Source organism: Rhineura floridana, chromosome 10 (assembly GCF_030035675.1).
Source record: "Rhineura floridana isolate rRhiFlo1 chromosome 10, rRhiFlo1.hap2, whole genome shotgun sequence".
Lineage (NCBI taxonomy): Eukaryota > Metazoa > Chordata > Lepidosauria > Squamata > Rhineuridae > Rhineura > Rhineura floridana.
The window spans coordinates 9208590-9226847 of record NC_084489.1 but is presented as its reverse complement, the minus strand read 5'-3'; the positions used below and the strand labels follow the sequence as shown (position 1 = coordinate 9226847).

The 18258-nt window shown below is 42.7% G+C and overlaps 1 protein-coding gene across 5 annotated transcripts in view; it reads left to right on the top strand.

The window, feature by feature from the left end:
* Positions 1-18258, top strand: part of SUGCT (succinyl-CoA:glutarate-CoA transferase) — a 483400-nt gene that overhangs the window by 386514 nt on the left and 78628 nt on the right. For all 5 annotated transcript variants that reach the window (XM_061586661.1, XM_061586668.1, XM_061586667.1 and 2 more), the window contains one exon: positions 7674-7737. In XM_061586661.1, the coding sequence (XP_061442645.1) occupies positions 7674-7737 (64 nt within the window). The remainder of the gene's footprint in view (positions 1-7673; positions 7738-18258) is intronic.

The following is an 18258-nucleotide window of genomic DNA, read 5'->3' as shown; positions in this document are numbered from 1 at the left end:
GGTCATCATAAGTTGGAATCAACTTGAAGGCAGTCCATTTCCATTTCACATTGTCCAATTTTAAAGCCTCTAGCCAAATTTTCCTTCTCTAGAACATTGATTCTGGCTAAGCTGGCATGCCCCATTTTTCTATGCCAAACATGTACACATCCAGAATCACAGTTTTCTTTGGTTGTATTTCCATGCATGGTTTCAAAATATTTCAAAGGCAGAAGTCCATTTTTCAGTTTTGTAGTACAACACACTTCTCCTTGGTCTAAAACCCAACAACTTTTGTCACAGAAACGCAGTGCACCTCCCAATTCCATTATTTTTGTGGCACTTACTAAATTATATCTAAAAGCTCGAATAGGCAATTTTTCAGTACAAGCTCTCTGGCACCCTCTTGTGGTTTGCAAAGTAGCTCTACAGTGTCTGTTCCTTGCGAACAGAAAAGGTCTCCTGATGCTGTAATTACATTCTATGGAGGCTAAAATTGTTAAAAAGCTTTTTATTATTTATTAAATGTGTTGTTGCCCCAGTGTCAATTAAAAATCTGGTTTTATAATAATCATTCTTTCCATCATATGCATGGTAATTGGAATGCTTCACTTTAATTTGGCCATTTGTTTTCCTTTCAGCTTGCTTCTTTTTAAAATCACCTCTTGCTTCTCTCTCCCTTCTAGTACAATCTCTCAAGGTGATTAGGAGGTTTGCATTTAAAGCAATTCTTTCTTTGTTTATCTGTGCCGTACTGTGGCTTCGAGGCATGAATCATCTCTCTATCTTGCCTTTGTTTGCTGTTTTTGCCCACAGTAAAATTTGCTTTTTCAGACAGAGCTTTCTTTATAGTCCTGATCTTTAAGATGTGCCATCATTTGACCCAAATTCTGATCTGTTGGTACTAGTATGCAAGCAGTGGCATGATGATGTTCACTTAGAGAGGCCAATAGTATAGCTTTCTGCAAATCCTCATCCAAAAATTTTCCACAACTTTTTAATTCTCGGAGCAGACTTGTAAATCTCTCTAGATGTTCACTGAGATTCTCTGTGTAGATTGTCCCAGCAAGTACAGTGACATATAATGAAACATCACATGATTTTTCTATTTTCTCTGATACACTTTCTCAAGCTTTTCCCATATTTCCTTAGCATTTTTACAGTCCATGAAAACATTTAGCACCTCATCTGATAAAACAGAAATAAGAAGAGACTTAACCTTGGCTTGCTTGTGCTGCCAGGAGGCAGTGGCTGCTTGATCCATTGCTGAGGGTTCAGAATCAGTCGGGAGACTCCATGTAGATCCTCCCCTTCAAAAAGTACCATCATTTGAAGACTCTAAATTGCATAGTGGTCTTTCTCCAGCTTTGGGATGCTTGTGTTAAGTGTTGATTCTTCAGCCATGACTTCCTATTTTTTGTTCTGCTTTTCTTTCTCTAAGCTAAAGTCTAATTTTGATCTCTTTTGTAAATAACACACAGTAGTTAGCTTTTAGGCACAACTCGAAATTCAGTTTAGCTTACTGGGCAGCATTAACCCATTATTATGGATATGCAGAGTAACTCAGCGGTCTGAGCTGCATGTGCCAGTGTGTGTATTTACCTAAGAAGCAGGCTTTTACCCTGTATTTAACTCACTGAGACTTAAGACTTAATAAAATAAGAAAAAGCTACTGTATTTATAGAAATACATAGTACATAGGAAAGGCATACCTAGTTCTAACTAACTAAGTTGGAGGAGCAATGGCCAGACTTAGGTATTGCCCTCATCCTCAGAGAACAAAGGCAGAGATGTCTCCTCTCTTCTCGGACAGTCGAAGAAGAAGACAAAGGAGGGGCAGGTCAGCTTCCCTAATATATCAGTTTACAATGGAAGTTAGGTAGAGAAGAGCACAGGTAAAGACAGGGAAGCCTAGCCAGCTGGAGGACTCTAACTCTTTCCTTCTGGAATACAAACAAACTATCCACCATGACCCCAAGATCTCTTTTTTGGTCAGTCACCACCAGTTCACACCCCATAAGTGTATTTATTAAGTTAGGGTTTTTTGTTCCAGTGTGCATCACTTCACACTTGCTTACATTGAAATATATTTTAATGCCCACTCACCCACTTTGGAGAGATACTGTTGGAGCTCTTTTGTTCTTACCACCCTGAACAATTTGGCTATCTCACTGCTCATCCCTAATTCCAGGTCATTAATGAACAAGCTAAAAAAGCACTGGTCCCAAAACAGATTCTTGGGGATCCCACCTTGCATTCCTCCATTGTGAGAACTGTTCCTATTCTCTGCTTCCTGTTCTTTAACCAATTGCTAATCCATACGCAGACTTCTCCTCATCCCATGACTGCTAATATTTGTGAGGTATATTATCAAAAACTTCGAAGGTCCAAGTGCACAAGGTTTATCAGATCATCCCATCCACATACTTATTGACATTCTGAAAGAACTCTAAAATGTTAGACAGGTTTTATATTTGCAAAAGCCATGCTGACCTCCCCTTGGTGCAGCACAACTTGTTCTTCTATATGCTTGGTAATTTTATTTTTAATAATGCTTTCCACCAGTTTTTCTCGAACAGATGTTAAACTAACCAACTTGTAATTTCTGGACCCCCCTCCCCCCCAGATTCCTTTTAAAAAACTAGTGCTACATTGGCAATATTCCAGTCCTCAGATACAATCTTAGGGACCAGTTGTTACATATTTTTGTTAGATCAGCAATTGGACATTGGATCTTTGAGAACTCTCAGGTGGGTGCCATCTGGAGCCAGTGATTTGTTCAATTTTAATTTGTCCATAAGGCCTAGAACAAAGTTAATTCAGACACAGGGATCTGCCAGCCAGTACAACTCTGGACACTACAAGCATCTTTGTATCTGAGACCCAGTGTCTTATTTGATACACTCCTGTACAAATATTGACTTCTATTGTATTTATGTTCTGAGACCAATCTTTTTCATGGTGTAATTTTTCCCTGAATTGGGACCTACAGAAGCACTCCAAACACAAGTTGGATCTGGTCTAAGTCCCCTCAACTCAGCTCCTCCCCTGACCGCCCCCCCCCCGAATTCCCATTTTTCAGGACTTCCACCAGCTTCCACCAGCTTCAATTATACCAGTCTCAACAGAGCTGGCTGGGTGGCAGCCAGCTCAGCTGGAGATCCGCTGCATCCAACTCCCCTCAGCCTGGCATAAATGCAAGTTGGATTACTTCCCTTCAGAAAGTTTATCTTGAGACAAGATGGTAGCATATATTACTACTGTTATTTTCTTCTTCCTGTATCCTTGGGGGGGGGAGCTGTTTGATCTTCCATTTCCAAATATGAGCAAGGCATCGTGGAACAGACTGCAGGAAAATAGTTTTTCAGTGTTTACCATGATTGAACAAACAACTAGAAAAACTAAACTTGAATTGACAACAATTCAAGAGGTCATATATTACAGATTGATCGACTTTACAGTAATGATGATGAATTGAAAGAGTCTTGCCAGTTCATCTAGAAGCAATCCAAAGGAAATAGTGCATGACTTCACAAAATAGGGAGAAAAATAGCAAAGGATAATGAGAAGCTACTTGCAGATGGCAGATGCAATAACAGATGAGGCCCAATTTCATGTTATTTCTTTTTATACGTACTTTCCCTATTATTCAGGTTTGGCAGACACATTATCTGATAGTATTGCGAGGAAATATATGATATGGTCAGCTTAGTTTTATTTTTAAATTGTTTGAAATATTAAATGGGGACTGAGAAGTTTCAGTTAAATAATTTTATTTCATGTTCACTGTATGTATTTTAAGAACATAAGAACATAAGAAGAGCCTGCTGGATCAGGCCAGTGGCCCATCTAGTCCAGCATCCTGTTCTCACAGTGGCCAACCAGGTGCCTGGGGGAAGCCCGCAAGCAGGACCCGAGTGCAAGAACACTCTCCCCTCCTGAGGCTTCCGGCAACTGGTTTTCAGAAGCGTGCTGCCTCTGACTAGGGTGGCAGAGCACAGCCATCACGGCTAGTAGCCATTGATAGCCCTGTCCTCCATGAATGTGTCTAATCTTCTTTTAAAGCTGTCCAAGCTGGTGGCCATTACTGCGTCTTGTGGGAGCAAATTCCATAGTTTAACTATGCGCTGAGTAAAGAAGTACTTCCTTTTGTCTGTCCTGAATCTTCCAACATTCAGCTTCTTTGAATGTCCACGAGTTCTAGTATTATGAGAGAGGGAGAAGAACTTTTCTCTATCCACTTTCTCAATGCCATGCATAATTTTATACACTTCTATCATGTCTCCTCTAACCCGCCTTTTCTCTAAACTAAAAAGCCCCAAATGCTGCAACCTTTCCTCGTAAGGGAGTCGCTCCATCCCCTTGATCATTCTGGTTGCCCTCTTCTGAACCTTTTCCAACTCTAGAATATCCTTTTTGAGATGAGGCGACCAGTACACAGTATTCCAAATGCGGCCGCACCATAGATTTATACAACGGCATTATGATATCGGCTGTTTTATTTTCAATACCTTTCCTAATTATCGCTAGCATGGAATTATTTATTTATTATTTGATTTATGTCTCACCCTTCCTCCCAGCAGGAGCCCATGCCATGTAGAAAATGCATTATTGATTCTTGCAACTCCCTACAGTACACTATAGAGTTAAAAAAGATCTTCATTTAGTTTTGCAGATAAATGACCTGGGTATATGCAAAAATTTTAAAAATGAGAATAGGGAAGATATTTGGTATATCAATAGAAATAAAGTAGAATTTGCATCTTTATGTAGATCAGCTGAAGTATTTTTATAAACCTTTTATTAAGGTAATATTAGAAAAGAAAATACAGTAAAGGGTTTGTTTTTTTTAAGAAAAAGCAGAATAAGCAGATAGATTGTGCTTATATGACAGGAAAGGCAGTTGTCAGAGGATTTTATCTTTCTGGAATAAGGGCATTACTGCGAGCAATTAGAGCTTTAGGTTAATGTGGAACTAATGTTCCCAGAGCTTGCTAGGTTGGGGAGGGACTGGAGGAGGAATCTGCTGTAGGTGGAGCTGGTGAAAGGGAAGATGGTGTACAGTTCAGCCACATCCCACCTCCACTCAGGAGCTCCTGGGAGAACAACATGCTGGCTGTCCCAGCAGAACTCAGCAAAAGGAAAAGAAATGTATGTTTCCTTTCGCCACCCGTTTCCCCCGGCATTTTGTCTGCTGGGACTGAGGGATGCAGGACAAGCTGAACGTGCTCAAGATGTGGTGTAAGTGCCCCTCCCCTCGGTTCCACCCCAACACACCCCTGGAATACCCCTTTTTCAGGCTTACCGCAGGCTCTACTTGTGCCAGTCTCTGCTGAGCCAGTTGCGCCTGGGTGGTGGTAGATTTCCCTGGCAGTGCCACAGCTGTGCTCGGGTGGAACTTCACTCGGTGCAGCCCAACTGTGCCAACACCCTCCCTCATCCGCCAGGGATACATCACATCCTGTATCCCTTCAGCACAGCATAAATGCCGGTTGGATTGTGCCCTAAGTTGTTGTTAAGAAAATACTACCCAGTAGTTTCCTTTGCATTCAGAAGTTGGACTGATGAACATCTGTTTTGTGTTGGAAAGAATAATAAACTACTGGTTAATAATGAAAACGTATTTGTCACTAAAACAGATCACTAAAATTTATGCATGCTAAATCCATAAATAATATCAGAGTCATGGGGGGTGATTTCATATTTATGTAATGGGTGGGGAGATTCACAGCATGCCGGCATGTCTCTCTGGCATACAAAACTAGTACACATTCACTAATAGGCAAAAACCCTTGCGGTTTTAGAATGTACATATAGCCCACAGATATTTCCATCAAACTTTAAAAAGCAGGGAAATAAGGCAGCTATAGTGAATGCACCAGGGGAGCAGGAGACCTGGCCTCCACTCTGGGATACTGTACTGCCCTACAAATTTGTCAAAATGCAAACACAATTTGGGTTGGTCTTTCACAGTCCAATCCACTTCCTGTGTAGCTTGCAAGAATTTGGTAACATGTGCCTCTGAGCATATAGTGAGTGGTAGCAATACCTGCCATCTCCAAAGATTACATTTTTCTATGTTTGTTGGTGTTCTTATTACTTTGCTTCATTCCTGTGTTACTATTGTTTCTACAGAGAATCTAATCTAGAAACTTTTACTTCTCTCATTATTCATCCTAGAAACCTGTGTCAAATTTATTTTTTATTAATTTCACAGCCTTTTCTTGGTCAGTATCATATGATGGTGAAGACAGCCTGTTGTGTTACAAATTGGAGGTTATGTTCTATTTTGGGTGCATTAACAGTTGAACCTGAAACTGCAGAATTTCAGAAGCCCCACCCATGACCGGACAACAAATGGTGCAGGGTGTTCTTGCACACTAGCCTCACGTGGGAAGAAGTCCAGCTGATACACATTAGCCTGGATGAGGGAAATGAAATGTACGTGGACTTATATAGTCCAGAGCCATCAGAGGAGGGCAGGATGGGGAATGAGGAGAGATTTGGCTAGAGATTCCAACCTGGGGAATATACCCCACAACAAAAAACAGGGCCTTCCCAAAGACCAGCCAGCAATGGCCTACCTCTTTAGAGCCCGAGGAAACAAACCTGAGGAAGCCTACTACCTCTATGAAGTCCCGTGGAAGTGGCTTACTTGAGGCTCCCACCAGTCAATCCAGAGTCCCTGGAATCACCCTTAGACCTATCTATCCCTCAGTATCCCTTGAGACCCTGATCCTTCAGTCCTAGGCAGGCAGGGCTTAGCAAACATGCAAAGAAGGATTCCCAGCAAACTGTAGACTTGCTTCAAATCCATGAGCCCATGGAACAGGGAGCAGTCAGTGTGTCCTGCCTCCATGACTACCTGGGAATGCCATGTGTTGTATGTATATATCAGATTCCCATATATTTTTGAGACTTTGTGTGTACCCATGTCCAAATCTATAAATATTTTGTGCAATGTTGGTATTTGCCTTTTAGATGAGTATATGTCTTCTGTTATTATTTGTTTGAATAATGTCAATTGCTTATTTGCTTGTTCCCTTACTGTATTGTTTGCTATGAAGGGGTATAGTTGATATAACCAATGAGCTCTTTATTTGTTGTTCTGACAATGGTTTGTAATGTAAATAAAAGTCCCTTAATCAGTTTTAATCTTTTTTTATCTCATTTCACATATTGGTTTAATTTTTCTTTATCATAAAATAAGGTATGGCATATCAGTAGCTGTATAGGATATTGATAGTGGTAGATTTTTCTTCCTTCCTTTGCAATACAGAATAATTTAAAATGTTTTAGCAATACAAACTAAGATGACAAGGCTTAGAACGCCAGGATTTCTCTTTTGGCATATGTAAAATACCATCAGGAATTTGTATTTGCTAAATATAATTAATCATATAGCCTGCCTAGAGGGAGCCACCCCATGTGGCATGTATACTACAGAAGACCTTCACCATTATTTATCAGGTATGACATGTGTGTTCTGGTATGAGGGGCATGATAATTGAAGCCATCAGTGACCACTGTGAAATATTGGACAACATACTGGCTTCAAATACTCCATGCACAGAGCTAAGCCATCTTGTCCCCCTTATTTAATGGGGCTGGATCATGAATCATGCTTTTCCTTATGGCTTTCTGTATCTTTGACTATGATGTTTATTATTATATCTTTGGATCTTGTTTTTTAGGTTCTGCACAATGGACTTGTCATGGAGATAGATCATCCAACAGTAGGGAAGATTGCCGTTCCAGGTTAGCACATTTCCTTAAGATTCCATGTTGTTGCTCTGATCTGTTGGGGCTGAAGCAATTCTGGAAGCTGGGGTATGCATGGGCTGCTGTAAGGAAACAGCACATAGGTATGGCTGCTGTGTGTGCAGTTTTCAAAGCTGGATTTCTCCATCCAGTTCTCAGAGCTTCATGTATATGATACCAAACACTGGATGAATTAAGATGAGTTATCTTCTTAATTAGATTCTCAAGAAACCAAGCATGCATAAGCAATTGCCTGGCCTGTTCCAACCTAGATTGTTCCCTGATGACCAGGATTCGGGTATTTTTGAATGATGGTAGAGGTATGGAATTCTCCAAGGCAGTGCCCTAGTTGCAGTATAGTCTCCACATTTGTTTCTTGTTTGTGCCTTAGCTACCCTGACTTGACACACACAGTGTAACATCAGCCATCTTGGTTGACATAAACTGGGCCTTTATTGGTCAATAATTGGAATTGTGCCTTTTCCTGAATGCTTCCAGTAACCTATCCTCATCAGGAGGCAAGCAGCTGTGCTGTGCACTACCTGAAACCCTCAGAAAATCATTACAGGCAGCCTAACAGACGTGACATGTTGTCTAGCCTTCCTTTCATATGAGTACCTGGCATTTCTATCATCCTGTGGCCAAGTCTTTCTGACTCCTGGGGGAAAGCAAGTGAAGGAGTCCGGTTTGACTTCTTGCCTTACAAAAAGACTCCCTTGAACCAAGTATACAGAATATTTTGGGGGGGGAAATCTTAGCATAGATTTGATGAAATGTTTGCTCTTTATTTTTACAAATGTTTCCATCTACAAATGGCAATCCTCAAACCACTTATTCCACAGTAGTCCCTTTGAAGTTAATTGCTTAACTTGGAGTCAATTCGGTTAATCTGGAAAAAAGCAGTGTATGTGGCAGTGTATGTGTGCACATCTGTGTTTGTTTTAGGTTTACCTTGAGCCTTTCATAAATTGTGGCCTTATGAGTTTGAAAGAAATGGCAAAATATAGCTGAACAACAGAAGGATGGTATTCTTTGTTATGATATTCACTAATAGGCAAAAAACCTTGCGGTTTAAGAACATACCTATAGCCCACAGATATTTCTATCAAACTTTAAAAAGCAAACTTTAAAAATTTGTTAAAATGCAAACACAATTTGGGTTGGTCTTTCACAGTCCAATCCACTTCCTGTGTAGCTTGGAAGAAGCTGGTAACATGTGCCTCTGAGCATATGGTGAGTGGTGGCAACACCTGCCATCTCCAAATGTGGAGAATTATATTTTTGAATGTTTGTTGGTTCTTACTTTGCTTCTTTCCTGTGTTCCTAGTGTTTCTACAGAGAATCTAATCTAGAAAATTTTATTTCTCTCATTTAGAAACGTGTCAAATTTATTTTTTATTAATTTCAAAGACTTTTATTGGTCAATGTCATATGATGGTGAAGACAGCCTTTGGTGTTTCAAATTGGAGGTTATGTTCTATTTTGGGTGCATTAACAGTTGAATCTGAAACTGCAGTTTGATGTAAAAGACTGATTACAATATGTTGCTACTTCAGCAATGACTATAGCTGTTGGAAAAAAAGAGGATGCAAGTTTTCAGCCTGCTATGTTTAAACCACTTCATTTAAGGCAAGGTGGGCACGGTCAATTAAAAACATACAGTGCACCTAGAAGTTTGCTAGAATATATTTCACCTCCCACTGTTTTATCTTGTGCAAATTAAGACACCCCTGATGTCCACTGGAGACTATTCTGCAGAAGTCAGTGCCATTATTCCACAATTATTTTTGGAGCTTTTTAGTGTACATTTTGCAAAGTGTTGCTGTACTTCACATATTCAGAGAAATAGAAACAATGATTTCCTATAGGAAATTTCACTAAAATTGCTAAGTAAATCAAACACATTTAAAGTGACCATCTGAACTATATCAACTGTCTTTATAATGTTGCTTCCTCCCTGCTAAAAAAAGATCAGCACAGCACGTCTTTTTTCTATTATTTGGGCTGATTGCAGGTGTTGCCACCACTCACCATATGCTCAGAGGCACATATTACCAAATTCGTCCAAGCTACACAGGAAGTGGATTGGACTTTGAAAGACCAACCCAAATAGTGTTTGCATTTTGACCAATTTGTACGGCAGTCCAATATCTCAGAGAGGAGGTCAGGTCTCCTGCTCCCCTGGTGCATTCATTATAGCTGCCCTGGTTTTTAAAGTTTGATAGAAATGTCTGTGGGCTATAGGTACATTCTTAAACCACAAGGTTTTTTGCCTATTAGTGAATTTCTCTGCTTTTTAATCCAGGAGGTAAGAAATGGGATCCTTTGCAAGCTTGCCGAGAATGGATTGATCGTTTGCATGCTTATTGAGTTCAGTGGGATTTATGCCCCTTCAATCCTGCTTAGGATAGGTGAAACTGACCACAGGGGATGGGGAGGGGAGGAAGGGCAAAGGGGAGGAGGGGGATGGGAGCAGGCAGGAGGGGGGAGGAGAGGTTTGATCATTTGCATGTTTATTGAGTTCAGTGGGATTTACTCCTGTGCAATCATGCCTAGGATAGGTAAAACTGACGGGGGAGGGAGGGACAGCTGGAGTGGGCAGGGAAGGAGGAAGAAGGAAGAGGGGAGGGGAGGAAGAAGGGAGATGAGAGGGGAAGGAGGGGAAAGCCAGTTCTGATCATTTTCATGCTTATTGATTTCAGTGGGATTTACTTCTATGCAATCATGGTTAAGCAGCTGTGAGTCTGGCTTTTAGAACACTGGCAGCTGGTTCTTACTGAGGATGTCTGATGCTATCATTCAGTTCAATGCAAAATTTCTTAAATTAATTAAAAATCAGCCAGGTGTTTTTTTAACCTTTAAACCGCAGAAGGTGAAGGTCAGAGTATGGGGCAAGGTCAGCAATAGGATTACAGGTACTCTGTGAACATGGCTGATTTTTAATGAATTTCAACAGAGTGTGAGAACTCTGAGGAAAACGTTCAAATCCATGCTGGCTATAGTATACAGCCACTCTTGTGGCTGTATAATAAAAGAAAGTTATTCTCCTACAAATAGGATGGGTTTTGTTGTTTTGATATTGTTACTTCTTGAGATGACTTACAAGTAAATGTGATGAGTGGGGCAGGAATGAGGAAACAATGATCTCTGATGCAAATAATATTTCATTCTAATAGTTTTATTCTCATAATCAAGTTACATGCTCAACTAAGTTAAGTACATTGAGGGTTTATAGGAAGGGAGGGGGGATGTGAGAGAAGGCCAGAGTACTGCTGGTCAGAAATGGGGTTCTGTCAAGATACATTAAAAATCAAATGTCTGGCTTTTAATCCATTGAGGGAAACTGGCTTGTGCTTCAAAGGAAATGTAATTAATCAGAAATATGATTTTAAATGGTTAACATCCAGGTTTGATTATTACAATGTGGTATACATGGAGCTGCCTTTGAAGATTATCGAGAACCTTTAATTATGCAGAATATAGCAGCCAGATCATTGACTGTAATTGGCTTTTGGTGCTAAAATGTCTTTGCTGGCTTCTTGAGTGTTTCCAGGCATTATTCAAAATGCTGATTTTGACATAAAGTCTCCAACAGTGGCCCAGGTGGGGCACTGGCCAAGAGCCCAGGACCTCAGGGGGGGGCCTCACTGGCCCCAGTGGGATGGGATCTGCTGCTTGTTGCTGACCTGATCCTATTCTGATGGACTGGAAGGCAATTCCATCCTGTGTTTTTTCCACCCACTAGCTTCTCTGTTTATTTGATTTGTGAGGGTGGAGAGAAAATTGAGGGGTTAATACCATAGAGATGAAAGTCTGGAGGGTCTCCTCAACTTACTGACTGTCTGACTGGTGTTGAAGTCATTGTCTAGGCTAGTTGCCTCCTAATCTCTATGGTATTAACCCCTTAAATGCCCTCCTGCAGAAGGGCAGAAGGAAAGAGTGGCAACTGTGGCAACAGCTGAGAGCCAGGCTATATCATGGAGGAGCAAAGGAAAGAAAAGGGTCTACCTTGCATGGTATGCTGTGCTGCGGGGCAAGTGGCAGGGGCTTGGTAACAGCAAGTGGCAGGGGCAGCAGGCATGGCAGGAATGCCCCAACACGCTCACAGTCCTGCAGGTGGAGGGTTGGCACTCCTCTCTCACTCTCTCTCTCCTGTCTGATTCCTCTGTCATTCCAGTCTTTCTGTTCAGTTTTTCTTTTACTTTAAAAGGATGAGGGCAAAATGAAGGTGAAATGTGGTTTGAGGAGGAAAGCAAGAGGGCAAGGAACCCACTGATAGCCTTTACCCAGAATCCTGGAGCTGGCCCTGTCTCCAGTTTGCGATCAAAGTATATGGGGATTCGAAAGTATCTATCATCACTTTTTAACGTTGCCATTTTGACTCCAAAAAGTAAAGAATCAAACTAGAAATTGAGGTTTGATTTTTTTAAAAAAAGACAATATTGAGTAGAAGTACCTTATAGATGGCAACAGGAAAAGTATGTAATTCTTTCATGTTGTGTGCAGCCCACAATCTATCTTTGTGAAAGAAAATACTCCTTATGGGACAAGGTTAAACTGCCAGAAGAGGAAAGGGATGAAAAGGAATGTTCTAATGGCTGTCAACAGAAGTAGGAAGAACTGGCAGGAGAGTGAGTGTTCACATAAGTTAGCTACAGTACTACCCAAACCTTAGTTATTTTAAACCTGATTAAAACTCAAAACCTGTGACAGTGTATTGAAAGTAAAATAAATCATCTTATACTCTGATGATTTCCCATTTAGATGAGCCCCTATAAAGGGCTTCTTGTATTGAAGTGGATCATTAAATGGTTCTGCTAGACAGTTGAGCAAGAGAAGCACTAGCTTCTTTGAATTGGTGAATATGCCTGAATATAACGCTCTAGTATAATATAACCATGTTCTCCTGACCATATAAAGTACACAAATAGTTCACTTTGTGTTATCAGCTCCCTTTAAGACAATTTTCTATTTACACTTTCCTTTGCCATATGATGAAGCCCATGTCTACAGCCTTATTGGTAGTGGCCAAATCCAAAGTGACGGATACTTCACATGTGTTTCCTTTGCCAGCCTACAGCGCTAAATCTGGAGATAAATTCTGAACTGATACGTATAGGAAGCAGATTTGCCCTCCAGACTTGCTTCGGTTTGGATGGTGTTCTTTGGGAAGCCAGAAAAAGACAGGTTGTAGCAAATTTTCCAGACAGGTGGAGAAGGAACTACCCCTCTTTATGGAATTATATTGTTTTGTTTTCAGTAGCATCGCATGCAGGCCTGCCGGCCGTCACCACCACCCTGGCACTAAAGCAGGGGTGTTCACCGCCTGGACAGCAGAAGCATTCTCATGGTGCCTCACTGACCAGCTACCATTTTGAGATATGGATGATGCCGAGGAAAGCCCCACATTTAGCAGGTCTTTCCCTGTCTAGGCTATCCCTTTGCCTCTTTCTACCAGAGTGCAGGTATGCAAGGAGGTAAATAGCAATAACCCTCAGCAGTGTACCTTGTAGAAGTCAGATGCTGCAATGGAGTCCAGATTGTATCCCTTTCCCCCTCAGGACTTTGTCTATGGCTCCTATGATTAACATTTGGTCATATCAAGATGCAGATGGGAATAATTTATCTAAGTGAACCCAAAGGAAGAAGTAGGGAAGGAGGGATATTTTCGTCCATCTTTCTCCAGTGTTAATTCTAGTCAGAATACAAGAGGATCAAACATCCAGGCAAAGCAACTAGGTCCATTGCCCAAAAAAATCTCTCATCCATGATATGATATTGGATGAGGGCGCGGATCTGGCATGTATTACGGAAACCTGGTTGGATGAGGCCGCAGCTCCCATCCTTGAGGCCATGTGTCCAGCTGGGTTCCTATATGTGCAGCAACCGAGGGTCAGGAGATGGGGAGGGGGAGTGGCGGTCATCTATCGGGGGTCCCTGGTTCTCACCAGACCTCCTCTCCATGAGACTAAGGTTGCAGATTGCATGTACTGGACGTTGGGCCCAAAGGGCAGCTTAGGGATTCTGCTCATGTACCATCCACCCCGCTGCACGACGGACTCCCTGGCCAAGGTGCTGGAGGTGGTCTTGGATGTGCGGGCACAATCCCCAAATTTGCTGGTGCTAGGGGATTTCAACGTAGATGCTGGGACCGCCCTCACATGGGCACCTCGGGATTTCATGGAAACCATGGCTCCCTGGGACCTGCGCCTTATTTCCATGGGGCCCACCCATGTAGCTGGTCATGCACTTGACCTTGTATTTGCCTCGGGAGAGGAGGGGAGTGATCTGAAAATGGGGGCTACATCTCTTACCCCCTTGTCATGGTCAGATCACTATTTGGTGAGAGTAGACGTTTTGATGCCACACACCATCCATGGGGGCAAAGGGCCCATTAGGATGGTCTGCCCCAGGCATTTCATGGATCCAGATGGATTCCTGAATGCGCTTGGGGATTTTATGGAGCCTGCAGATGGGCACTCAGTCGACTCCCTGGTGAAGGAGTGGAATGAGGTGATCACCAGGGCATTAGACCGGGTGGCTCCAAAACGCCCTCTCCCCCTAAAAAGGACTCAGACAGCACCGTGGTATACTCCATGGCTGTGAATTCTGAGGTGGGAGGTGAGACGGCTAGAACGCTGGTGGCAGAAATCTCGCTCCGAGGACTATAGGACATGGGTTAGAGCGGTTGCAGTGGCCTACCATGTGGCGATGAGGGCAGCAAAGAAGGATTTCTATGCTGCCTCTATTGCATCCACAGAGTGCTGTCCCAGGAGGCTGTTCCAAGTGGTCCGAAGCCTGGTTGGTCCAGTTGCTTCGGAACCGATGGGACATTCTAAAACCTCCTGTGATGAGTTTGCAAAGCACTTTGCGGATAAAATCGATTGTCTAAAGAGTACGATTCCGCACACTGTGGATACAGTGAGTGAGCCAGAGTCTGCCAGTGGGTTTCCGGTGATGTGGGATTGGTTCCAGCTTCTTCCTTCTGATGAAGTGGACAAGGTGCTTGCAACCTTAAGGCCAACTACCTGCTTACTCGATCCCTGCCCATCGTGGTTCATCATGAACTGCAAGAATAGACTGGGCGAGGGGGTCAAGGCGGTGGTAAATGCGTCCTTGGAAGAGGGCATGATGCCATCAGCTCTCAAGGAGGCAGTAATAAAACCAATTTTAAAGAAGCCCTCCTTGGATCCCCAAGATTTAAACCACTTTTGCCCATTCTCAAATTTACCATTCTTGGGCAAGGCGGTTGAGCGAGTGGTGGTGAAGCAGTTGCAAGTGCACTAGGAGGAAGCGGATTATCTGGATCCATTTCAGTCTGGCTTCAGGCCTGCACATGGGACTGAAACAGCCTTGGTCGCCTTGGTGGATGATATGAGGAGAGTGTTGGATAGGGGTGAAGGTACCTTCCTCGTCCTCCTGGATCTCTCAGCGGCTTTTGACACCGTTGACCATGGTATCCTTTTGTACAGATTGGAGGGGTTAGGCATAGGGGGCACTGTTCTGCAGTGGTTCCGTTCCTTCCTCTCTGATAGGTACCAGAGAGTGGCATTGGGGGATGAGGTTTTGGATCCTTGGCCTCTCACTTGTGGGGTGCCGCAGGGCTCCATCCTCTCCCCGATGCTATTTAACATCTATATAAAGCTGCTGGGGACTATCATCAGGAGATTTGGGCTGCAGTGTCACCAATATGCGGATGACACACAGCTCTATCTCTCATTCAAATCTTCACCGAGGTTGGCTGTAGAAACCATGTCCAAGTGCCTGGACTCGGTGAGTGCCTGGATGGGAAGGAATAAGCTGAAACTGAACCCTGACAAAACCGAGGTACTGTTCGTGGGAGACAAGGGAAGGTTAGGGGATTTGGACCTGGTGCTCAATGGGTTACAACTGCCCCTAAAAGACCAGGTCTGCAGCTTCGGGGTCATTCTTGACTCCATACTGTCCATGGAGGCTCAGGTCTCGGCTGTGAGCCGGGCGGTGCTGTATCAACTCCATCTGATACGGAGGCTACACCCCTACCTTCCCAATCACCTGCTCCCATCGGTGGTACATGCCCTGGTCTCCTCTCGCCCTGACTACTGTAATGCGCTCTACGTGGGGTTACCCTTGAAAACGGTCTGGAAGCTGCAACTGGTTCAGAACGCGGCGGCGCGCCTGATTAAAGGCAGCCTCTGGCGAGATCACATAACTCCAGTGCTCAGAGAGTTGCACTGGCTACCAGTTGCTTGCCGGGCCCAATTCAAGGTGTTGGTTTTGACCTTTAAATCCCTACACGGTTTTGGCCCAGTCTATCTGAAGGAGCCCCTCCAGCATCATCAGCTATGCCGCCTAACAAGATCGGCCTCAAAAGACCTTCTCTCTATCCCACCAGTCAAAACAGCTAGACTGGTGAGGACTTCCAAATGATCTCCGCCAGGCCCCCTCTACAATGAGTTTCCGCCGGGCCGTGAAGACCCGGCTCTTCAGGCAGGCCTTTGGGGTGGGCTAGATTTTACCATTATCGCTTTTAGATTTTAATGTTATTGTATTGGTGTGTCACTTTGTGTTATTTTGTTCATTTTGTACGTCGCCCAGAGTGGCTGGATGGCCAGCCAGATGGGCGACTAAGAAATCCAATGAATTAGATTAAATTAAATTACTGGGATCACAGCAAGACTCCAGATTTCTTCTCTGCAGTAGCCCCCTTCAGACATTAATTGCATTTGTCTATATCCATATCTGAACCTATCTGTATGTCTTTCTGCCCTGTCTGTCTATATCTATATAGCTGACTGTCAACACCGGGGTAGCCGATGTGCTTCTCTGTACAACTCCCATTATCCCTCACCATTGGCAAAGCCACTGGTGTTGCTGGGAGTTGGGAGTCCAACATCTGAATGGCACCACATTGGCCACTCCTGGCCTATACATGCACACACAGACTGATAGTATTGATGCATTTTGCAGGACCTGATGCCAGTTCTATTCATATAGATTAATTTACACTGCACTTATATGATGGCTAGTGCAGTGGTTCCCAATCTAAGAGTCAGGACCCCCAGGGGGGTTGCGAATTCAACCCAGGAGGGTTGCAAAGAGCCAAGAGAATAATTATTTATTAATTTTAAAAATGAATTAATGGCTGCTCTGCGCACCACCAACTTGCGAGCCTGCACTTCATGTGCACGCAGTTGGCATGGGGGAGAGCAGGGCTCTTCTACCTTTTACAGCCGTGTGGCAGGCAGAAATTAAACAGAAATTAAATTAAACCTTTTCAAGTATGGAAACATAATTATGGGGAAAGCTTCACCAGTTGACATTCTGTCTGTTAGACATATGATTATTTTCATATGGAGCTTCCTGAGCTGAATGCTGAAGGGGAAGCATCATTGTATAGATGTGGAACACCTAAAACTAGAGTCCAAATATCCTGGCATCATCCAGTTCTGTTCATCACTCTGGGTGGTTTACTTTTATCTCCTTGCTTTCATTTCCTTCAAAATTTGTTAAACGTTGTTGATACTGCTGTAACCTGCCCTGGGACCTTCTGGTGAAGTGTAGGTAATAACTATTATCATCATCATATTTGTTTTAGTGATGAATAAAAAGTGACATTATTTAATGCTTCATTATGTATTTTTTCAATTAACAGACTAAAATTACAACAATTAACATGTGGGGGGGTCACAAAAATATTCCAGGTTACAAAGGGAGTCCCATACTCAAAGATTGGGAACCACTGGGCTGGTGGCTTGTGTTGTTTTTAATAGTTGTATTAGTCCCCAGAAAGAGAAAGTAGTCCGGAAAGTGGTGATGGTGGGCTTTTATTGGATGGATGTACACAATAGAACACTGTTAGCTATAGGTTTTTTATCAGGTTGTTAGCAAATGCAGTGGGGAGGGGCAGAGTGAGGAGGGCAGAGAACTATATGGGGAAAGACTGGATATATGGATAGAGAAGAAATTTACTTGAAAAATGTCTTCCATTGAGGGATTTTACAGGAAATTAAGGAAGTCTGCACAACATGACATTGGTTCCTGCAGCTAGGAGATCTCACACAATAGGAACAATAACAACAGAATTAGGGATGGGTGGGGGGATATATTCCTTTCCATTTACAGTGAGCACCTTTGCCTGAACTTCTGATCCTGTCTGCTTCTCATCACATATTTTTTTGTGTGCATAGCTGATGTTGCTTGAGAAATTTTAAGTTTGCTTTACTGTCTATGGCACATTGGAGACAAACAGCCTCACCAGCATTACTATTACTTCATTCGTCTTTTTTAGTCATCAGTTCCGACTGCTTATGTCTTTTACATTTGCAGGGCTGATTTCAATTTTAAGGAATTCAGTACCTTTTCAGGAACTCAGCAGAAATGATGCATGTGAACTCATTTGGCAGTGCTCTAAAAATTGGGGGAAGGCAAGGCAGGGAGAGGAACTTTAATAAATATGTAATAAATTGATTGAGATTGATTAGGGATCATAGATCCAAAAAAGAGAGGAGAGGGAAGAAATAAAGACCAAGGCTAAAT